We start from the raw sequence: 24,696 nt of genomic DNA, 5'->3' as shown, positions 1-24,696 counted from the left end.
CCTCTGAGTTTTCTCAAGGTGGTACATTAAATACTTTTTACTTATCGGAAAATCAGTAGTAAAATTTATACGAATAAACCCTTACCCCTTATGGCACAGAAATTGTTCTGTATGAACTCTACAATATCCTTTCTAGAAAATGATATAATCATCAAAAAAGTCCTCTGAAATGACCCCCAGCATCGAAAGGTAGATGTGAAAGGGCCAACCTGTGCACAGCATGAGATATTCTTCCTCTCTGCTCCAGACTAGCCATTTGTTCAAGCACAGACCTGAGCACCTGGGAGGAAGCACAGCTGCTACAAGGGTACCTATGCCCAGGAACAGCTGTCTGGCACCTGACTCCCATTTGTCAGGAGTGGCAGATAACCCTACTGAGTCCAGAGGACAGGACTTAAAGGAACACCATCGACAAGCCAAAGTGTTCAGCCGTACAGACAGCTAAAGATGGTTCTCTGACAGCCAGCTAAACGGCCCTGAATGCTGAATTCCCACAGGGAGCAGCCTCAGCCGTGTGCGATGTACTCATACCCGTATGTGATCCTCACTGGAGAGGTGCTGCAGGAGCTCCAGAGCAGTGGTAGTGCACGTTGAGCCACTTGCCGTCGCGGCGGTGCCAGACGCGCGTCTCCTCGGACTGCGTGGTGCGGGGCCGGCCCTGCCCGTCGATGTACTGCGTCAGGCGGATGTAGGCGATGCACGCCGCGTCCTCCCCGATGACGTGCACGTGCGGGTTCAGGATGGTCGTGTGGATTGGCTTGCTGTTCTTCGACAGTACTGCCACGACATGCAAAACCATCGGGTTCTTTTACAGCTAAGGAGGAACAGCGTCCCACATTCTCCAACCTCTTCTATATTCTACTCACCTTTCACTGCATTCTGGAATACCACAAAAATTGGTCCTGCAATTTTTCAGGAAAAGTCCAAGCAATTCTTACCCCTATCAGCTCTTGTTCTCGCTACGAACTGTACACTTACTGCCAGGAATCCCCTGGCCCCTTTGCCCCCACTTCCTCTGCTGCTGTGTCTTCAGTTATGGGGAAAGAACTTTCACTGACAGAATATCATTGCAAAGGAGTCAGTAATCAGGAGATCTTTAAGCTAGGACAGCATTAAATATGAACAAACCTCAGAGAAGTGTTAGAATCACTCCATAAATAGCCTGTTGAGAGAGACAAAGTCTCTGCATACTTAGAGAACTACATTTGCCCATACTAAGGACCTTGACCTAATCCCCAAAATAAAACAGATTGAACAGCTCAGGATTTAAATTTCAATTATCTCATCCTGTGGAGACATCCAGGAAGGGAGACAAATCCCATAGTATAAATGATAGCATTTCTCCCAACTCTTTCTTGCCCCAGACTGACAAGGTGACTCTTGTCTATGTAAAAGGTTCATTAGGTGTTAGAGAGCTGAAACCATCCAGGGAAAGTTCAAAGCAAAAGCATCTTTATGCCTGACCATTCAGTATGTCTACCCCAAACATACATGTTGCTTCCACCAAAATCTGACCATTTTTTCCATTTTCATATCAGTAAGAACTCCAGTGAGTCAAACTTTTAAAACTCCTGCAGTCTGTGCAGGTACAAAATATTTCCACCTGGCAGATTGTATGTCTAGAGTGAAGGGATGTGGGGGTTAGGATTGAAATTGTTGCTGAACAGGCTTTTTGACAGAAAGGCTGCTGGCTTTTATGAATGCATCATAACCCAAGCACAATCAAGTTCCTGCTTACTCTGATAATCAGTAACAACAAGGCAAATTTTCCTCCCCAAACGTGACATAAAGGAAGAGGAGAGAGAAAGGTGTTGGAGTTACCAAATCTACCCACTCACAATTTTCAAAGTAAAACTTATGGAAATCCATTCCTTCAACCAGGTTCCCCAGTGCTTCGGGTTCAAATGAGGTCAAGCCAGGATCACAGATCTTTCTGCAAAGAAAAGCAGCACAGGTTTACAGCTTGCATTTGAGCCCAAGAGCTATTCACACAGTGAAGTGCTGGTATGCCATTTGACTCACACCCTGTGTCCACCTAATTACATCTCTCTACTACAAGAAGTAAGTTCCTGAAGACTCAGCCCTACCATAACTCAAGGAGCCAACTAGATGGCATTTCACATGAAATAAATTTCTAGGTTACTGACTTTCCTTTTATTCTCTTTCTGCTCTTCTCGTTGCCCTCCCCTGCACTTTTCTTACAAACCTAGGACATTTTCCTATTGTTGCTCCTGTTGCTGTTTGCTACCTGACTTGATATTCATTTAGAGCTCTACTACTCCATCCTAACTGATGTAGGCCAAGAAGGATAAAACCTTTTACCATTCCTGACTGTGTGACAGCTCCTCATACCCAGGAGCGAGAGCATCACTTGCACACAAACTGATAAACAACCTGTCAGAAAGCATCTCTACTTACGTATAAGCCTCAAAATCTCCATTGTTGATGGCCTCTATCAGCTGCTCTGTTATCTTAATGATCTCTTGCTTACGCACTGTGAACAAGAAGAAAGAGCAATTTAGCTGTGCTGAAGAGTTCAGTAGAAATATGAGGCTAGTGGGTGCTTCCTACAAGCAATCTGTAGAGCACCATTAGTCTAGATCTCATAGGATGCTGCTCCCTGCATTCTGGAGATATGCAGTTAAGGCAGCCATCCACATCAGAGTAGGGGGGCAGTGGTATGAAAGGGAAATGGTGATCCCATAATGCAGGGAGAAAGGAAATAAAGAGACCATATTAATTTTCTTTTTTTTTTTTTTTTTTCTTCTAGAAAGGTCTAAGGCACCAGAGGTGTCTCCTAAATGACAGCCAGAGCTGCTTCTGGGGAGTCTGACCAATGAATGCCAGTGGCCCCGCCCATGTGAAGTAGTTTGGCAGCTTAAGACGTGGAAAACCCTCACCACAGTAGCCATATACAAATGGCCACCACACAGATCAAGCCAATTGGAAAGAGTCTCCCAACAACTTGCCTATCACCATCATCAACACCTCAGCTATTGTGAATGCTGCAAACAAGCAACTGGGACATGTAGGGATGGCTTGTGCAAGCTAGAAGGATGACAGCAGCAGGATGGATGGGTGGGATGAGCAGGTCCTAGCTATGTCTGAGAGTGCACACTGTTCCTCAGGCAGTTACCTTCTGCCAATCCCTATGGCACAATTCTTTACAGCACTCTGACAGCACTGCCATTAAGCCAACCCAGCACACTGGACTTCAAGATGAATGCAGACAAGGGCTGTCTGTCTATTGTTGTTTGGGCCCCATGTGGCCAACACCTCTGCACTCTCTTCTCTTGCCCAGGCCCCATCCCCTCTGCAGTGCTCCATCATCCATGCTGATGTCCTGAATTAATAACATTTACAAAGTTTCTATTAGGTCTGTTAAACAACACAATTATATGACTACTGCGTGCACCATACCTATGCCTGAGCCTATATGCACACATCTCTTCAGCCTTCCCCACACCTGTAGGTAGACTCTTCTGCACATTATACAGGCATTTAAGAGGTTCCCTAGCATTCTTTTCCATGTTATCAGATAATATACAATTCCTACCACTAGAAGTGCCGTTCTTGTGCCCTTCAGCACCTAAAATATACATGTCTGAAATGGAACCAGTCCCATGACTGTTCTCCCTTTGGGCCCTGAATCAAATTGTGCTGGGACTTCTGCGAAGTCTCATATAAGCATCTTAGATGCCTATCATTAGAGGGATGGTGTTTAAATCAGGACCTACTGACCTACTACCCTTAGATGTTCAAGTCAGGGGAACTGAATTCCATCCTAAATGCCAGAAGATGCTACTCTGAACTGCTCCCCCCTTGCCCACGCACTTCATCCCACCACTGGTAAGTGCACCCAAAGAGCAACAAGATGATAATCTCACTGGCCATGAAAGATGTCCATACCCACTCTGGAAATCACTTAAGAGAATTTTACTATTGAGCCAGCCTCAGAAACCCCTCAGACAGGGGACATCTGGCTCATAACAATAAGTTGGCTGGTTTTACTATGCAGGCTGTATACACTTCCACATGTGAAAAGATGTACACAGGGAATGGGTCAAAACGATACAGTGGGCTATATCTGTTGTAAAAAATGTCCTTACAAGCAAGTTGTCTGGGATAACTTTCACATGAAAAAGGGCTGCTTTTTGGACCTCCAAACCATGCACTACCCATGTCCAGAAGATGGAGTGCATGGCAAAGGCTGCATTTGGGATGAGTGAGGGAGTCTGCAATCCACAGTCACGGTGTGCTGGCTCATCTTAAGGAAATCTGCATTCCCTTCCGAGGCGCCTTGATGCAGTGCCATCAGGCCTGTCCTTCAACACTAGTCCATCCCATCCGACTGTGCTCGTCTCCTGGCTCTCACTACATGTCCCGAGCTAGAACCGGCACACGGGAGGTGACTGCTCTGTCGGAAGGACAGAGAGCCTCGGGATGACCAGGGGGCGGCATTGGCGCCTGCCGCTCCCGATGAATCCGCGGCTCCTCCAAACTGGCACGGCAGAGGCACAAGCGGGAGGCGACACGCACCAGCACGGCCATCAGGGTGGAGCGTGGCCCGCGGCTGCTCCACCCTGCTTTGTGCGAGACCAGGAGGCAGCCCCGCCGCAGCAGCTACACCGCCGGCCGGGGAGCGCTGCGGGCGCGTTCAGCGAGCCCCGTTCACGGCCGGGGCAGGGCTGGGGCCGGGCCGGGCGGGGCTGAGGGTGGCCCCGCTCCCCGCGCGTGGCGCCCCCCGGCGGCCGCCGCCGCTCCCCGCACCCGCTCCTGAGGCCGCGCCCCCGCCGGGCCCCATGGCGCCAGCTCCGAGCGCCCGGCCCCGGCCCGGGTCGGACGGGCGGGGTGAGGGACGGGGGAGAGAGGAGGGAACTCTACATCTAGGGTAACTAGCGTGAGTTGCACTACTCCACTACTGCTACCCAGCTGCTAACTTACACGGTGCTCGGTTAAGTACAAAGGGAACTACTGGAGTTAGCAAAGGCTCCGACCGAGCACGCTCTAACTCCAATGTCTGCCCTGGGCTGTCCCAGGCATGGAGCTTCTCTTCACAAGACTGTGTAGCTGCAAAACAAATGTAAGCGTTAAAATAATAAACAGACAAAAATTAGAAAGTAAAATAAAAACCAACAAAGAAGTACAGACACACACAGCCCCAGCCCCTGTCAGCACACAGACACATCCACATCCCAATAACTTCTACCTGCTCTCCTGCCTCTGTCACATCACTTGGGCCACACACTGCTTGGCAGGGCCCACCCGGGCACTGGTGCAAAAAGCACAGCAGGAATTGCGCCTGGAGGAAGTTTGAGGGCGACCTAAAACAGTGGTCGGCGTAGTGACAGCAGCACAAGGGCAAGTACAAGATGGGGTTAAAGAAAGCAGGGATATCCAAACCACTGCACATCTCAACTTGGAGGGAAGTGAAGTGGGAGAACACTGACCCACTTGGCAGAGAGGTGATTCAGCACTCCTCAGTGTACCAAGCAGAGCCTTGCTATGAGCAAGAGGAAGGAATTAATAAGAGAGCAGTGATGGACAGCTCACAGCAAAAAGGACTTCAGAAGAGATCATTTCCCTTCTATTCTGGCTAGGCAAAACACCTTTCCTATTGCACCTTACAAACCAGCGGTCTGACATCCTTTGAGCTACTTCATACTTTGAGCTACTAACAGAGACACTCCAGCTGCTGCAGTATATGAGATACTGGGGCTGTATATAGAAAACCAGGGAAATACCATGGGAAGAGACAGAAGAGGACACACCTGGTTCTTCCTTCCTAGACTGACCTGAACGGAATCAAATATTCCAGATGCTCCCAGCTCACACTAAAGATCCTTCTACTATTGCTTTAAAGTCAGGCAGCTAGTACAGTATGTGTGTAGGAGAAAGGCTTTGAATTCCACCTAGATTTTCTCCAACCTAATAGCCTTTTTCATATGCATTTTTTGGAGTTTTTCAGCCACAGGCTCCTCTACAGAGCTAGCAAGTTCAGGAGCTATCAGACAGAACTTACCATAACTCACAGACTAACCATAGTACCAGCTAACTGAGCTAAAGACAAGCACACAAAGTAAAGCTCGTGACAGACAAATTATCTTCACAGCCAACATTATCCCAGAATTTTCACTCAAAGCACCTGATAATGGATTAAAAAATGCTTTGGGGTCTTTTAGGACCACAGCCTCCCTTTCAAAGCACCTTAGTCTGAAAAAAATTGTATTTGTTCCTTTGGTACTTCTGAGCATCATCCATGTCAGAAGTGCTCAGAAGTTCTGAGCAGTGTGACTGAATTCAGTCTCATGCATCCCCTCCATAAGCACATAAGCAGACCTGCACCAGTGACCCCGTTTACCACAAGGAAAACTAAGAGATGCAGTGACTTCCCCAAGGAAACCCCAAAAGGCAGTGTCTCTGCACGGAACTCCACATCTCAACCAGATGAAAGCAAGGGAATGAAATTAGCTAGGATGAGGTTCTGGTTTTTGGCTGTTTTTTGGTTTTGTTTTTTTTTCAGAAAGGGAAGGAAATGTTTGGAAAATTTCAGTGTGCAAAGGAGGGTATTTTGCAGGAAGGGAGATGATTTCTTTGTATTCTGGAACACTGGAAATGGAAAATCAACACATTGGAAGGAAGTTGAGGAAAGGAAAAATCTTAGGTAAGGAGAAATGGGAAGGGTGGAAGAAGGGGTGAGAAAAAGATGCTGTGAAGCACTGCACCCCTGGACTTACTGGCTGAGAAACAGAGAGAAAGCTGGGACTGCATGGACTCAGTCTGTGTTTTGCTCTCACTGTGCCTCCGTCCTTCAAGCACTGAGCTGCCGTCCCCGGTGGAGAGAGGGGGAGCTAGCATGGCAGGGAATTAAAACACAAACACAAACAAAACACGCAAGTTCAGTAAATAAAAAAAGAGAAAGTAAATAGGAGAACATTAAAGAAACCACAATGCTGGGCACAAAACATGCAGGAGTATCCTCCAGGGCAAAGCCAAGTAGACAGCTCGACAACATGAACCTGCTGTGCAATTTAGAATGACACAAGGGCAGGGGGGCGGAGGAAGAACAAGACACGCACTGCCTTTAGCCTCACCACAGTGGAAACAACATATCCTGAGGCAACTGCCGCTGATGGATTAAGTCCCCTACAGCACAGCAGAGCTGATCTGTGTATCCTGGTGGCTATTTAAAACAAGAAGCTAGCAGAGGAACTGCACAAACACTTCCCTTTTCCGAGAGTCATGGCTATGCAGAACACTGAGAACTTTAACACTCCCAAACCTTTTGGTCTACTTAGTTTTGCCCAAGTACTTGCTTATCTTAAAATGTGGAGGGGCAGGAATGGAAAAAGAACACTGGTGAACACAGCTACACTTAAAACTGGAGGACTAAAATTACCAGAGCTGGCCACAGTACAAACCACTAGTGTGCAAACTCTTTCCCTCCCAATCACCATTCAAATGCTCCCTTCTATTAAATCATAACAAAATTTTCTAACCTCTGCCAAAAAAAACCAAAACACAGTTTTGATCTGTAGCAATGTAGCCATATACAACTCTGTACACTGACCAGCTGCCTTCCTTCCTACCCACCTTCTGTTGCAGTCCTAGACTTCTTTTCCTTGCAGCATTTGTATTCCTGACTTACAACACCCATTGGCTCAGTCAGCTCAACCATGGAACCTCTCCAGAATAAAAAGTGCCACAGGAGACAAGGTTCTGGACAAATACCCGTTCCGGACGGCTATCCAGAAGAGCTGATAAATCAAATTTATAACTGCACTATGAAACCCATCCAGTTCCCGTCACTCAAAGCTAGATTCCTAACCCACAGCTTACTCTTTGGCAAAAAGGTGGGAGCTAGAACACCGTCCTCTAATGAGGCCAGGTCTTATCTCAAACAATCTCTATTGCAGAGCTCATTCACTCACTGGCATGTGTTTCTGCTCCCTGTGGTTCCGCAAAAGAGCAGCCAGCAGCTTGTGACAAGCCACAGGAAAAGCATCAGGAATTAGCCCACTGACAGAGGTGACATTGCTGCTACATCACAAGGTCAGCACTGATTTTTCCCTGGATATGTAACTCAGATAAACTACACAGAGAATGAGAATACCTCTGCCTCAAAATGCAAGTTATTAACACATTTGTCTCAGAATGCAAACTACCTTCACCCATCTCAAACTTGTTTATTCAGGAAGATGTCTGCTCATTCTTCATTAGGCAGGTTAGGCAAAAGATAGCTGCTCAAACAACATGAGCAGATATGGAACTTGGAGCTCCTTCATTTCAGAGGTTTACAAGCACAGGATATTTATGATATGGTCACTGAAAGATATGAAATCTCTTCTCGGCCTCTCCCTCTACTGATATCTCAGTCAAGGACAACAGGCTGAGAATGATCTTCATCTTAAAAAAAAACAGACCCAAAGAGAAAAAATAACAAGGAAAGTCATTACATGTCACGGAAGATATTCCCAGAAAGGGGTGAAAAGGGAGTCTGAGTAGTAACAGAGAGATTTCAACTCTCTGCAATCTACAGGGAAGCAGAAAAACACAAGCAGAGTTCAAACCTCAAGGGACTGGTAGTGATTTTCCACACCTAGAAATGGACTGGAGATGAACAGATTATGATATATGCAAGAAAAGAATTCCAACTCTGAGACAAAAACAAATTAGCTCAGTGTTTATATACCACAGAGGCCAAGTCAGACGGCTCCCCAATGCATGGTCCCACTGTGACAGGAATGACAGCGTCATGGCGCATTTATGAACTGAGTCAGACACAGAAATCTGGGAAGCTAGTTCAAGGCAATGACTGAATCTCTAGAATCCCTTGCCTACACTTAGCTGTATTAGAAATTACAGGCAAAATACCTACCTTTCAGATCCTCATCTTCAGTTGTGGTGTTACAGCTCTCTGTGGAACCCTGCACAGCAGAAGAGAGCATTACCAGGCATCAGCAGTTGGGAGAATGAGCAAATAGTTTGATTTCTTTGTGAAGAAAGATGGGGAAAAGCACAAAAACGTTTGCAGGGATGGAAGGGAGAGGATGATACAAGGAAGATTTGAATGTTAGCAGGCCAAATACAAAGCATAACATAATAGCATCTCTGCTCAGCTTTTGCATGTTTGAGCTCTTAACCCAGAACTTTTACAAGTGTGGAAGTTACCAAACTCTGTCCAATTAAATCTAATGATAGTTGCTTCTGTTTGGAAGAACAGCCACAAGAAGCTAAAGAAGGGCTCCTAGACTTTCTCAGAGGAAGTGTCCATTTGTAGAATTAAAAAAAAAAATTGCCTAAGTGCCTATATCTCCTCTTCCATCCCACATATGAAAGAGTGGTGGTTATACACCATAATAGGAAAGATGCGTTACTATCTGAACAGTTGTTTTTACTCAGCCTCTTCCAGAGATCCACAGCCATATAACACAACCCTCCTAGTCTATTGTCAGCAGTATTCAGGAGCATGCTACAAACCAGATATTGGAAAAGTAGAAACTGAATTAAGACACATGAAGACAGGAACAAGAGAGAAGCAGAGGTTTTTCTAACAACACTCCCATCCCTTACCTTTATGCCATCTGTAGCATTATGGACAACAGTTGTTTGAGGCTCCTAGGAAAGGATGGAAGAATCATTAAACTCTAGTTCCAAAGCATTCTCTAATTTACTTTCACTCCCCAGCAAGTGGAGAAAAGGAGACTGACATTAAAAAAAGTCAAATCAAACCACAAACTCCAAACAGCACACATGTGCCTGCGTGCGTGCGCACACACTTCCTGCACAGGTTTCATTAAGAGAGAGACTGCACTAAAGCTACAGTCACAAGGAGACAAAGCCCCCAGCTTCCCTGCAACTGCCCCTAATTCCCAATTCGCTGCCAGTCAACCAGGCTGCCACAAACACCAGGGGGCAACCAAGCAGCCAGTCTGCACCGTCTGCAGCCATTCATGAGGTAATGACCCCTCCGCAGCATCCTCACTCGAAAATGCTTCAGAAGAGGAAGGGGGAAGGAAAGGATAATACTGGGCTGGGGCCTTTGTCTCCCAGTTTTTTGGAAAGGTTGCTGGGTATTTTACCCTAAAAAAAGGACATTCATAATTTTCATAATAAAAATAGGATGAGCCAAGACCACCTCAATGCCTCTTAGAGAGGAGTTGCTAAGGAACTGTGAAAAAAGGCACATTTTTCTAAAAGCCTCTGAAATGAGCTCCAATTTCAATAATAACCATATTTAATAATTTAGAAAGGATCTCTCCATATCAAAAACATAATAAAAAAGCTAGTGAAAAGAAAGCAGAAAATTATGAAGTGTCCCAAGAATCCTTCATTCTACAACAAAAAAACCCCCACACCAAATCCCACCCTCCCATGCCCCAAAAATGCCAAATCCAGCTCTCCAGAGACAGACAACAAAGAGCAGCTCCCAGGCCTATGGGTGCTAACTAGCTCCTGCACTCATCCCTTCATTACCAGGACAAGACTTCAGGATCTTGCACCATCTCCTCCCACTGCTGTTGTTGCTGGGTGGCTCAGCAAGGGCATCAGGGACAGTGCTGGGCAGTGCTGCACACTCTCCCATCTGCCTCTGCCACCCGCTGCCCTGCTGCCTGGTTCCATGGGTACTGAGGCAGGCCACACACCCAAGCTGTGCCATTCAATGGACTTGGCACTGGCACTGTGCTGGCACTGCAGAGCTTGCACACAGGCCAAACAGAAAGTGCCAGCCCAGCAAGTCAGTGAGCTGCAGGAGATCAGCCACTCAACTGAGCAGGCCAAATAGGCCAGCAAAGGATTCTTCTAAAAACCCTTTGTCTGCCCTTTCCTCTCTGTGTCCTGAAGTCCATCCTCCATTTCCTAAGTGTTGGAGAGTGGATGGAGCTTGACACTCTCTTCTTCAAAACCATCCTCCCCAAAGCCAGCAGAACAGTTGAACGGGACACACAGAACTATACAGGGGTGGCACACGGGGAAGTCCAGGCAAGCTGCGATCCCCACATCCAACCACAGCTCTGCTCAGCACCCCCATCCCAAAGCCTGTGAGGCTGTGATCAGCCCCCACAGCAGCACAGGGACACAGACAGACCGAAGCCAAAACATAAGCTGAAACAGAGTGGCACAAGCAGCACTCGGGAAGGGATTTGGGAGGAGAAGGGGAGAGGATAGAATCAAAATTAAACCAAACAGGGAAAAAAATAGTGGTTGGGGAAGATACCATGGACGTCTGCACTGGGGGTGTTTCTTTTGCAGTGCTTACTATACTGGTTTTGTTGTTGCTCTGTGGCTGAGACAGAAAAACATGGTTTTAGTTTCCATGCTGGGCAGCAGAGGCAGCAAGAAAATGACAGTATTGCTTCAACCCCCACCATCTCTCCTCAGACCCGACCCTCCCCACAATCTCAGTCACCAAGAAGAGGGAGGAAGGAGGAGTGCTGCCCCAGTTGCTGGACATCATCCTTCCCTCAGAGGCAATAGAAGTTGTAAGGGGTGTACCAAAATTCAAATGCTAATGGACTGCTAGAACTATAAGGAAGGAAAACAGAAGGCAAAAAGGCAGCAGCCCAAAGGGGTGGGGAGAATCCTGCAATGAGCGCTAACAAAAAAAATCTGGTGAAGGAAAATGAGACATGGCAGCTGTCCTGAGAGAAAGAGACTACAAAAGTGAGAAACACACAGTAGTCATGGTCTCAAACAGGGCACAACTGGGAGTCAAGTCTGAGGTGTCCCAAAGTGTACAGAAACAGTTCTAGGTGAGAGTTCCAGAGAATCTATTGAGCCAAGTAAAAGTGTGGTGAGCCTAGAAAAGGTAGAGAAAAAGTAATGTATGATATGTTGTATCCCTGTTGTAACCTGAACAAAGAGATTTCAGGACCAAAATATTGAAAGGAATGGGACTGGGACATAAGGAAAAGGCCATATAGGTTCCACAAGTAGGAAGTTCTCTGGATGATGCCCAGCAGCTTTTCATCTTTCCCCTCTTCAGACTCTCTTGTAGCTGTGGCAGAAGAATAAAATCTGCATTTTCTGCATTCATACAGCACAACAGTGAGGCCATCACCAGCTTGCTGAAAAGAATCATCCCATTGGGTCACGTATGTCAGGAATGAAGCAAGTCTATGTTTGTAGGAAGCCAAACCTATGCATAAGTACAGGGTTCCTGGCCCACAAATCCAGCCCACGTGTGACCCCCACACCAGGCTACGTCTCTTTTGCCTCTGAACGCCAGCAGCAAGGTCAAATTTGTCTCTGCAGGAGCCTCACTCACACTCCTCAGTTTACAGATCAGGGCACCTGATGGGAGCTCACAGCAGTGTGCCCCCATTGCAGTGGGTCTCTATCCCACTCAGGGAGTGCAAACTCATACTGCAAAACATCAGGCCCTCATCACCACACCACAAAGAATCGAAAAGTGAAATGCTAAGCTGGAAAACATCTGCCAAAGGTATAATTATGTCAACCAGTGACAGATCTTATAAGACTGAGACTTAACAAACACCTACTAATTCAGCTTTTCTTCACAAGCAACAGGTCTTGGCTTAACCATCCATTTTGGAGAGGGAGAGAGGAGAAACAAAAGAGGAATATGGGGCACATGGAGGGGGGAGGAAGTACAAGAAAGAGAGGCAGAAATTAACTCTTTAGAAGTCTCTGGGAAAAAACCCCAAACATTTACACTCAAACTCCAACCTAAGAAAGTAGAAATACCACAGAAATTATGGTTTGTTGCCTCTTTCTATACATCCCTGCATTGTCCTAAGACTCTGGCCTTCCAAGAGTTTTGTTTCATGCATGTCTTTCCAGCCTGATGGCAGAAGAGATGACAGCTCAGTGTAGATGTCAAAGAGACAGATCAACCTGAAAAAGTTAATCCCAAGCTATTTTATGGCACAAACTTCTGACAATGGTCCACCTCTCCACACAGCACTGAGGCTCTTGTACTTCTTCAGCAACAGTCAACCTAATGCAGAGATCTATCTTCCAAACCTCTTCCAGTGAGAGGAAGGTAACCCATTTTTCTTAGCCCACTGGGATAAGAAGACAAAATTAGCACGGAAGAGCTATACAAAAATAACTCCACTGTTTTGGAAGGCTTTATAACTAAAAGGCCAAATGAGAAAAAAAGCCAACGAAACAACCAAAACCTAAACAAACATCCACGAAGCCACTGTTCCAAATAAAAAGTTGACAACAGCCTGCTAGGAGTGTTATGTTGCCTTATAAAGTGCAAAGCCCCACATACTCAAAGCACACAGCCTACCCTCCAGTCTGCACTGAGCACCCAGCTCACCCACAATATTCTTCCCCATCCAGTGGGCTGAAGACAAGCAAGTTTGCCAGTCCAGAATTGGACAGCATTTTACTGCAGGATATGTCCCAATGAAATTGGAGGCAGCTTAGCCTGCATGTTTTTCACAGCTCTTTCTCAGGTGAAGGAAGGTATCTGACATATTGAGCTTCCTGCACACACTGACATCCTGTGGCCATCTCACCATGTGCTCTTCCCTGGAACAAGCCAGCCTTTCCTTCCCAGGGGTGCAGGCAGCACAGCCAACTCTTACCCCTCCTTCCCCCCTGCTGCTAGCCAACATCAGTCACTGGCCAGGGTACAATCCTTGGTAATTCTGTACAACTCAAGCTAAAAGAGGCCCATTCACCTAAAAAAGGTGCCAGGTCCTTCTGAAGATCTGTAACACAATTTGTTTTGGCACAGCAGTTGGCAACATTTCCTGAGCTCAACAAGAGACAGACAGACAGACAGGCACGAGCAACACAGAGGGTGCAAGAGAAAGAAAACAGACCAGTGCTCATATCGTAGGGACACACACACATAGCCAACTAAAAGAAACTACCAATACATGGGCTGTGTCTGGTTATTCAGCCACTTTCACTGCTTCCATGTTTTCAGAGGCTGATGCTTACATGGTTTACATATCCCAACTGCTTTAAAACAATATGCAAAGGAAATTTAAGCATTGCTGGCAGTAGGCAAATTTAAGTATTGCTGGCAGTAGGAAAATTTAAGTATTGCTGGCAGAAGGGCAAGAAAGGCAAAGTGAACTTCTGTCCCGCATAAAGGCAGGGCTGGTGAAAAGTTAGTCACTCACTTCAGATTTTCAAAGCAGTACTTTGGGATTACTTTTTTTGTGGGTTTTTTTAACACAGTTTTAAGATGTCATTGAAGGAGGAAGAGGAGAAATATCTTCCAGGTAGTAATGCAAAAACAATTATTCTGCTGTCTTGGTACTGTAACATGCCCATCTCTATCTGAAATGGGAGAAATTCTTTCTGTAATTTTTCTGTGCATAGGAGATAATAAAATAACTAATTCTTGTCCTTTGGTTGCTGTTCATATCTCGGTGTCAAAGTGTGTCATTGGGCTGTGTATGACTTCTGACAATATGACACTGGCCAATTTCCTCTTTGAACCCTTGAGAGTGGATTTGACTATTTTTTTAACAAATTCTATAAATGTCAAACACCTTGATGGATGAAAAAGGAAATGAACAGGACAGGGGGGCAGTTACTGGGTATTTGGTCATGCTGGGATACATAAACAAGATCAGGACAAAAGGAAGTTTTGGATTATAAAGGCTCTGAACAAACCTTTTCAGTAAGTATGCTAAAAAAAGAAGTGACCAGGCAGCTCTGAGCTGTGCAGTGGTGCTGTGCCCACACATTTCATCTGAACAGTGGAGCCCCATCAGTCTCTGCCACATTTGGAGTGACTCCCAGTTTGTTCTACACTGCAAGACTCCTATCAAGGATGGCACCACCAACACCAGGCAAAGCACCTGTTCCTCTTTTTGGCACCTCTGCAACAGAATGACAAAGCCTCCTGTCCAGGAAGGCACACACCTGCTCTGCTGAGCCCAGGAGACCACTGTCTTTTTTCATTTCACACTCAGAGCAGGCAAAGTCAAACTGAGTTGCCAGCAGCTGGATTTTCTGCACAAAATGGGAGCTGTATGTGGCCAGAGGATCACAGAGCCCCTTTTGTGAGGACATGGACCCCTGGGTGCACACTGACCCCCTGGCCACCCCCTGGCACGGACATGCTATGTAGGGTGATGAGCACAAGCCGAGCGTGCATGGCATGGAGAATGGCGGAGGCACGAATCGCAGGCAGCTTACGGGAGGCGCTCACCATCAAATGCACACTGGAGCTCGACTTCCTTTTCTGGACACATCATTGAGAGAGGGAAAGAGAAGGGAAGAGAGGAGATGAGAAGAAAAGCACAGAAAGTATTCACACATTAGTGTGCCAGCAAGGGCCCCCCTGCCAATAATGCTCCCCTGAGGCAGGTATAAGCAGCAGCAGAAATGCACAGACACGGAAAAAAGGAATAGAGAGAAAAGTCACCATTAAAGCACACAACTACACACCAGAGGAAAGGGCAGGGCTGAAGACCCCCATCTCCTCAAACACTGAGGTCAGAATATAGGTGCCCCACACACTGATATAAGGGGAGAAGAAGAGAGAGCAATATATGTGCACAAGATATGGGATACAAGGGGGTGTCTCTCTGTGTGCTCCCACCTCTGAAAACGGGGCAGCTCCCCCAGCCAAACTGAACAGGTAAACAGAAACCCCCTGTGTGTTCACATTTGGAGAATGCAGAGTGTGTTTGCAACTCAAATTAGAGAGCAGAGAGGAGGCCACAACAGAAAGGCACACACAGGGACTAAAGAAAGAAGAGGGAATTTGTGTGTATAGCATGGGGAGGAGAAAGGCTCCCTCATATCAAATTTGGACTTGATTGGAGAAGTAATGCTCAAACAAGTAAGACAGAAGCACTCAACAGCCAGAGCACTTTGCACTTTCAGATATTGGGAGAAGAACAAACAGGTTCAAACACTACTCAACCTTCTTGGACTCTACTCTTGTTTAATGGCATTTTCAGTCATCTTCAAAAACACCCTCACACCAAATTGCACTCTCCAGTAAATGAGGCTCAGCATGCAGTTCCTTCCTTTTTCACTAAACTCTTGGAGTCATCCAGTTCAAGCTGAGCCTGGCAGGTCATTCAGCATTACAATGTTATTCCTTCCCCTTGCTGTCTCCATGTACATTCTGCATCTGCCCTCCTCCTTTGGTACTATCTAGGCTATTTCTCTGCTGCTTACTACAGTCTAGCCCACAGAGTGGTATAGCAGAGCACACCTCATGCCAGACAAAACCCACGATGGTGTGGGCTCAGTTCTGTAGCTCTGGACTCCTGCACACTACCACAGCACCCCCTGGAGCAGCCTGTGAGCACAGAACAGGCCATGGAGCTGTGGCTCCCCACTTCATACACTTACTGAGCCTTCCCAGCTCTTATCTTGAATATTGCCTTCATCCCTGCTGTCCTCACATCACAGCTCAAGCACACACACACACTGGCATGTGTTTGAAAGCAGAAGTGCCCATGTTCACCTCATACCCAGAACCTCATTCCTAATCACACCATACACAGTCACATAGGCACTGCATGAACAGGCTCAAACTGGCAAAGCTTCTGCCTCATCTGATCTTTAATTCCAGAACAGACAGACTCTGATCTGTTCACCATTTGGCTCACAGATCTTCCATTTCATGGAGGCACAACACAGGGCTTGCCATTACATGGTGTACAAATTTGTGTTTCCTCTCATTTCTTTCAGGACAATTTAGCTTCTCCACAGGCTTTTCCTCAAGCTAGAACTAAAATAGCATCTACTACCAGTGCATGAATATAATTCTTAGTCTGCCATCAATGCAGAGAAATCCTTGTACCCCATCTCAACAGGGAATTTGTGGAAATTCACAACAATGGAAAACTACTGGTTTTACTTTTAATGCATCCTGTAAGTTGCAGCAGACAAAAAGGAACTATATGGATACTGAGGTAAACCTGTCCCTAAGAAAGACAATCTCATTTGAAATTCATACAGACTTCCAGTAAGTTACAAAAGAAAAAAGGGACAGAAAATGTTAAGATACAAGCATAAGGTTCAATAGGAAAAGAATCAACTAAACCACGTGGAAAACAAACACCCTCCTACACAGAGGCACAAGCAAACACTGACACAGGAGGAAACAGAACCCTCTGCAGATCAGAATTTAATCAGAGTACAAGTTAAATTTAACACAGTGTTAGTCTATTACAAGGCATGGTGTAGTGCAGAAATCCCAGAAAGGACATTATTCCTGGGTACTATAATAACACAGGGAAGAAAAGCTAGGTTGGCAGTATGAGAAGGGCAGGGAGTGAGGTCTGTGTTATGACTAGAGCATCAAAGTACTACTAAAACACAAGACAGGTTAGATAATGCCAACATGAGACAGTGGCAGGAAGTGCTAAAGCATCAAAATTTATTTAGTCAAATCATACACAAGGAAGTACTAAACCATATCAATCTCCCAGTACATCTTAACAGCTGCATCAGAACCATCTATTGTTACTTTCCCAAGGTGACTATCTGAGTGAGCAAAGCTTTTTGTTCTTCTTCTCATGTGACTGCAACTTAGCAAAGTAAATAAGATAACAGAAGTTTAGTTATAGAGTTCTCTTTCCCTTCTGTAACACAAAACCCTCTAAGAACTATTAGGCAGGGCAGAGATGTCCCAGGGAATGAAAAAACTTGTTAAAGGCAGACACAGCCTATGGTAAAGCACCTCACTGATCACTTTAAGGGTTTCCCTACACCTGAGTGACACAACATTCTCCCTAAGCACTACAGACAACAAACCTAGGGATGAATGTTTGTTACAGCTCTATTTTTACTACGTGTGTGAATTTTAGGTGTTCATCTCTCAAAGAGGAGCAGATCCTCTACAGTGAAATATAAGAAACAGTCTTGCTTTAGGTAGTAATCAACAGAAGTCAGCAGGTGACAGAAGATAATCTGAAGAATCACTTTCTCTTCAGCATGGCAGCAATACTAGAAATGGTGAGTGTAAATCATTCCATAGCTCATACTCACATACTAAAACATACTAAAATAAGCAGAGTGATTCCAAGCAAGGTCCCATTCACAGTCCCAGGAACTTAACATGGCTATGTTATTTTTATGACAGCTTTCTGTGTTTCCATCTTCTACATGCAGTTGTCCCTCAGTCTAATACTGGCAGTATTTATGTTAAAATATCATGCTTGCAGCAACTCACATTCCTATGGAGAACACAGTCATTTTAGAACTTAAGGTAGGAAAAAAATGCTGTAGTAAAGGCAGATCATCATAGTGAGAGTCATCTTGAACCAGCAAATTTGAGGTCCTATTTTCTACTTCTGCTTCAGCCCTTTTGTGTGATGCTGAGCAAATCATTTAATCTTTGTCAATCCATCTTCTCTCTTGCCCTTTTGTCAGCTTGTCTATTTAAACTGTAAGCTAAGAGGCAGGGATTTTCTGCTTAGCCACCACTAGCTAAGCACACTGGACCCTTGATCTCAGTTGGTGTTTCCAGGCATTACAACAATGCAGTGAAAAAAATGACTGCCTCAAAGATGGGTATAATGTGCTACTGGATGTCAGCACTTAAACAGATCTAAAGCACTCCCCAGGTGTCTTGCATAACACAGTTCAGCACAAAACTCTGCTGCTCAGATGAACTTGGACTCTCCCTGTTTAGCTTCACCATAAACAATCAGTTATACTTTAAACAGTATGGCTTTAAGATTATAACAAGTCCAGATACAGAGATAGGAGCATTAACTCCTGTTGGTCACTGTGTGAATGTTACTTGACCCTTGCAGATTTCATAGGTTGCTTTACCTTGCTACTGTGCCTTCTCTTTTAAGGCATGCTTTCACCAACTGCTTCCCAGTAGCCATGCCAATTTACAGAGCATCCTTCCTTCCCCACATACTCTTTACTGGGCAAAGGGCAGGGAAAGTGGTACACATCAGGCATAAAATGTACACTTACTGCAATATTTCTTACAAACAGCAGAACAAATGGTATTTGGTATCTCTTTGCAGTTATGTAACATATAGGGCAGATTTTAGAACATTAACCTTGTTAAACCAAATGAATGGATTTTTCCTCTTTCAGTCAAGTTCTCTTTTCAGCTGTGCTATTCAGCTTTTACTGGGAAAGAAAACAGAGTGCATGTGGCAGAAAGACAAGGCAGAAAATCGACTGCCTTGGCAGAGCATTGCAAGTGAATGCTGTTAGAATCTCCTGCATCCCACAGCATGCTCCACAATTTACTATCTACATAGTGTTACAGTGGGCCTGAAGAACATTATTGATATAATTTTGTAAATTGTAGTCACAAACCCAAGTGGTCAAAAGAAAGAAAAAAACAAACTGACAAAGAGCTTAGAGAAGGATCAATTAAAAAATAATTACCATTACATGCTTAACTGAAAATAAGACTTTGTGCATTAAAAAATTCCGACTATAGAAATGGGTCTTACAAGCCCTGCTAGAACTGGTAATACACACAACCTCTCACACCAGGAGGAAGTGAAATACCCCTTTGGAAAAAAGGGAACATGATTCTTTGAAGTGCTACCCAGAGACAAAAAAAAATCAGCAGTAGGACTGTAACACTCACTACAGGGAGCCCAGACCCTGACAAGCTTAGAGGAAGGACACTCAGAATAAAGTGTCCTTAATCTTCATCCAGGTGTTTACCACAGCCCACTCCTTAACCCCTCTCACCTTGCAGCAGATGGCAACTCCACATAACAGTCATAAAGGGGAGCAAGAAAGCAAATAAATCTGATTTGAAATATCTAAAGTAAATTTTTTAATGGTAGATGCACAATGTTGCTCATAAATTTAGAATCTTAAAAAAATACCTGGGACCTACAGAGATGACCACAAGATAGGTGGTATCTTACAGGGGCTCTGCAACTCGTCATTCAGTATCTTCTAGGCTCACTTTCTGGATTTGAAAGCAGAAAACCATATTCCTTGGGGAGAAAACTTGGCCCTTTGTGCTGCAATTCCAACAGCTTGGATCCAAATTCTGCTTGAAGAAAGTGAGTGCAGCACTACAAAGGTTTGGTGAGCAGGCAGAATTTAAGATTCAAGGCAGTTTAAATCATTTATTATTTAAGATAATGGAAAAGTTCTCAAGTGCCAAGCTGATGAAATATCTACCAATTAGCAGAATTAGTACTTGAAATAGAAGCAAAATAACAGTGCAAAATAAAAACCAGGAATGCTTCAAATAAAATTTGGAAAGGAATTTGCTAGAGGAGGCAGTCATATCTATGGAAATTTATCAAAACAACCCGTGTGGACACACGAGTATTGGAATTTTAAAAAAGAGCTTCTTTCCTGTCTTCCCCTCCTGATTTAAACTTCTCCCACTGCCTTCCAAAATGGTCTGATCCAAGTAAAATGCATGCATCCTCATTGCTCTAGTGCTAAACTGTCTTCAGCAAAGGATTTGAGCCTATTGCTAGAGAAACAATAATCGTTTTGTTTTAGTATCAGCTCAACACAACTCACAGTAGATGCTCCTATCACCATGTATGACTATCAAATCATTCCTCTCTCATTTATGCTAAGTCAGCAAGTACATGCTGTACCTTGCATCAGAAATTCACCAACACACATTTTCATGGAGTTATTTGGAATAAAACTTGAGAAAGATGTGTATGTCTCACTCAAGCTTGTGTAATACTATGTAATAGAAATTTCTACTATCCCTGTCAAACAATGTGGAATTCTAGCACAGTCAGCTCTGAATGCCAGCCAAAAAAAGGGAAAGCTACCTTGAACAGAAAATAAATAAACACAAACTGGTGGTGCTTTTTCCTCAATGTCTTTAAAGCCATTAAGTTTTTCACGAGTGTAATAATCTATTTGTGGAAGAAATACCCTTTCAATTCTTATCTACTTTGTGGATATCTGTGACAACAGTCTTATAGTGCACAGTCACCCTGGATCAGATAAAACCAATGAAGAAACTGAAACATATTTCCTCTCAAATCTTCATAAAGAGTTTATTTCCGAGAAGGTTGTAAGAGACAAACAGAAAACTCTACAATCAAACCAGTCTTCTTATCTGGAGGAAACATGAGAAACAGCCTAACCAGATGGCATGTGGTCAGCAGCAGACTCCAGTTAGAAGTACAGCATGTAGTGCTTGTTCTAAACCTACACCGGATGTAGAATAATTTATATAGGAAGTGGGAGTGAAAAGGATACCACAAAACCTGAAAATCTGGTTGGTGTTCAAGCCATGGTATTTGTGCTCTGCACTACTGCAATGGGCAGAAAATCATTGTTTGGCACAAGTAACACCAGATGCTGTTACCTCAACCAGACACTGGCACAAGTCATTTGTCAGAACTGTACAGGATGAGAAAGTGTGGGGAGCTAAAATTACACGTTCCCTGCATAAGGAGCAACAAGTATGCTGGTCACAATGGTGAGGCCACCAACCAGACAGTGACCAGCACAAAGATTGTCATCAGCAGTCCATGGGCCAGTACTGCTCCAACAAGCAAACAGACATGGTAAAAGACTACACTTCAAATGGGATGCAGTGCCCATTGCAGTAGGGCAAAGAAAAAGATAAGCAGGTAGACACAGAAATCCTAAAACGGAAGTGTTAAGGATGTCCTAACACACACAGAGCATTATGTATTCTCTGTCTTGTCCAGGCTTAGCTTGGGGGAAAACAACTTGTACTTTTAAAAGTCTATATTACTGAGCAGAAGAGTAACTCAAACAGGAGCTTTAATAAGAAACACATTATTTATTTCTGAGTTTTAACACTTACAGAAATGAGGACTCAAAATCCATACCTGAAGATAGACAGCATTTAGGGAAAATGGGAAGCTGAAACACCTCACCTGGGGGCCCTCAGCCCAGGGTGAACACAAGCAATGCACCTCATGGACAACACCGAGGCTCACTCTGCAAAGCCAGACTGCTGTAACCCTTTGGAGGGAGGAAGCTGCATGGACTCTTGACTGCAGGTCTCCAGTGTCCTGCAGAAGCAGCAGTTTCCTGAGGACAACCTCATTTACCATATCAGAGAATGCTATGCTCTCTAATATACCTTCCACTTTACCAAAGTATTCAATTACACATTCAAGGAGCAACATACACTGCAAAGGGATGAAGAAAAGTAAATCTAGAATTATCCTTTTCACAGAGGAAGACATTGTGTACTCCAAGAACCAAAGATCACAAGCTTTCTATGGAGCTGGAAAGTTCTAACATACAGGCTCTCCTTGTAACTACATTACCAGGAAGTTGTGCCTCAAGATTTACGTGTACATCCTTTGTTCATTTTTTGAATATTTTAACCCAAGATGTGACACTCCCTGAAGGCTTGTTACAAATCAAGAATCCTAAGAAGAAAGCCATTTTTCATCTAGATAGGTAATAATGATATGTTGATACCTACTGGTTTTCCAATTACTTCTCCCCTGCCTCACTGGGATTTTGAAGCAAGCACCTGTTGGTTCTCATTTCACAACATCAGGGATAATCCATTCTTATTCCACTGGAATTCTACTGTAATGTTTTAAATATCAACAGATGCAACAACTCTACCACACTTGCTGTATTAGTGTGCATGTGTTCAATGCATGTCTGTACGAGAGGCAGGCTGGTGCAATGGCCAAAAGCTCACTCTTGCAGGCACATATCAAAGACAAGAATCCTAGGGCAGGAACAGCATTTTCAGAGAGCATTTTGATCCAAAAATAAACAAACCCCAAAACCTGGATGTCAGTAGGGCAGAATACTGCAGAACTGTAAGAATGCATGTTTTGTTAGAGCAGTCCCAAAAACAACACAACTCTTCTGAAAACACCTCTTTTTCCAGCAGCCTGCTTGTACTGTGAGCCCTCTGGGAACAAAGCCTCATATAAATGGAAAAGGGCTCAGAGAGCAGGAGAGAACAAGTGTGCTGGTCCTACAGTGTGAAGGTCGGCCCCCCAGCACAGGGAGAATGAAGAATGCCACGGTGCTAGACCAGGAGATGATCTGTTCCACCTAGCAGCTGTGGAGAAAGGTTTGGACTTCAAAGGAAAATGCAGGCAAATGAACCCAACTCTTCTTTTCCATGTGGAGGACAATTATCCTTCAGAACAATTAGGGGAGGACCAAGCTCTAGCCTATAATTGTCTCTCCTCCAGTACCAGACAATAAAGGGCTGCTGCCTGCAATAACAGAGCCTTGGCAAGGGCCTGTGTGACCTCCAGAAATAAATGATGACCATGCAACACAAAGAGTGACATTGAAGTGGGGAAAAAATAATTCCCTTCAGAAGGGAACAAGAGAGTGCCTCAACTTCAGGCACATGAATGGAACTTTTAACACAATCCTCAGTTTCCGTTCTGTCCAAACATGAACATTTGGAGGCTCCTCCTTCCCCACCCTTCTTCCCAGCTCAGCCTTCAGCATCTGTCCAAGTGAGTAGACCAAGAAACTTCCATGGGGTCTTCTGGCTGTATCATCAGGCACTCACAATTACTCTGTGCAATTTTCACAGTCAGAAGCATTGGACAGAACAGACTTGTCAGAGGCATGTGTAACAACTGAGCAAGTCCTTGGTCTTTCTAATCCAGTGCTGACCAGTTCTCCATACATCACAGAAAGGGGAAAAGGAACTCCTGCTGCTGCAACAGTGCACTTAGCCAGTTATGCACGTAAGGAACACTAAGATCCCACCCAGGGTTCCATAACAAGACACAGGGCTATGGTTTTTCCCTGGAAAGGGACAGGCACCAGAGAGACTGGCTGCCTTCTGTTCAGATGGTGTGAGAGACAGTGAAATGGCAAAGCAAGAACTTACCTTCACTCCATCTGACTTCTTGTTCAGCAGGCTTTTGGCAGCTGTGGAGAAAAGCAGAAGTAGATCACATTTTGGTTTCAAGACTACCTTCTCTCTCTCTCTCCCCCCCTCCCCCAATTCCCTCAAAAATGCACAAAACTTCAGAAGGACAACCATCCTGCTAATTCCTCTCTAGCAGCAAGAGACCTGGAAAACAGGACAAGTCACTCATCAAATTCATCCTGATAACAGAGGGTCATCTATCCTATCTACTGTTCACCTATTCAGGCAAAATACTTACCACTTTCAGCACCTCAAGAAGACCAAGTCTGAAATGGTAATTTAGAGCTTCTCTGTCAATCCCCCACTCACACACTGGGACCCCATCCAGAAGTGTCAGCAGTTACAGGAGGAGAAGAAACCTGTCTGATTTTTGCAACAGGATAAAGGCTGCACCTGTAAGTACAGCCATTCACATAACAGATGTGGTTTATAAAGGGGGTGCTGATAATACAGAAGCCTTTTAATTACTGTTATTCACAGTTTCTCTGGGCATAGCTGGATAGCTAAAAGTGCAAAAGGCAGCATCTGAAAACTGGTAAAAAAAGGAAGAATGGCAAAAGAGACAGAACCAGGCTGAATTTCTTAATTGAAAGATAAAGATGCTCTGCTGCGCTCAACTTGAACAACTGGCACTACCAATGAAACTGAGAATGATAAGCACACACAGAGAGCCCACAACAAAGGCCCACTTGGGAGTGATGAAGGAGCTGCTTCATCTATTACAGCAAAGTGGTGCATTAACCATGACTGTCAACAGCAAGACCCCATCTACAGCTTCAACAGATACAAACCATTTCTTGTCTACTTATGAAGAATGTATTCAGTTGTATCAACTTCTGTAAACAGCACGCAAGACAACTACTGTACCAACACATGCTATGGCTCTCCTAAGCAGCTACCTTCTGGGTCTGGGCACA

The 24,696-nt window shown here is 44.7% G+C and overlaps 1 protein-coding gene across 15 annotated transcripts in view; it reads right to left on the bottom strand.

Annotated features, from left to right (window-relative positions):
* The window catches only part of CAMK2G (calcium/calmodulin dependent protein kinase II gamma), a 117,123-nt gene that overhangs the window by 4,702 nt on the left and 87,725 nt on the right, over positions 1–24,696 (bottom strand). For 2 of the 15 annotated variants that reach the window (XM_058029334.1, XM_058029335.1), the window contains exons 13-22: positions 23,738–23,778; positions 15,149–15,181; positions 11,219–11,287; positions 9,574–9,618; positions 8,879–8,927; positions 6,738–6,851; positions 4,945–5,070; positions 2,419–2,494; positions 1,839–1,933; positions 532–777 (exon numbers count right to left, since the gene is read on the bottom strand). In XM_058029334.1, the coding sequence (XP_057885317.1) occupies positions 545–777; positions 1,839–1,933; positions 2,419–2,494; positions 4,945–5,070; positions 6,738–6,851; positions 8,879–8,927; positions 9,574–9,618; positions 11,219–11,287; positions 15,149–15,181; positions 23,738–23,778 (881 nt within the window). In that variant the 3' untranslated portion in view covers positions 532–544. The remainder of the gene's footprint in view (positions 1–531; positions 778–1,838; positions 1,934–2,418; positions 2,495–4,944; positions 5,071–6,737; positions 6,852–8,878; positions 8,928–9,573; positions 9,619–11,218; positions 11,288–15,148; positions 15,182–23,737; positions 23,779–24,696) is intronic. The other 13 variants (XM_058029341.1, XM_058029338.1, XM_058029336.1 and 10 more) reach the window with 13 other exon arrangements.

This window comes from Melospiza georgiana, chromosome 8 (genome assembly GCF_028018845.1).
Source record: "Melospiza georgiana isolate bMelGeo1 chromosome 8, bMelGeo1.pri, whole genome shotgun sequence".
Taxonomy (NCBI): domain Eukaryota; kingdom Metazoa; phylum Chordata; class Aves; order Passeriformes; family Passerellidae; genus Melospiza; species Melospiza georgiana.
Note: the sequence above shows the minus strand (reverse complement) of the source record. Positions and strands in the feature narration are given on the sequence as shown.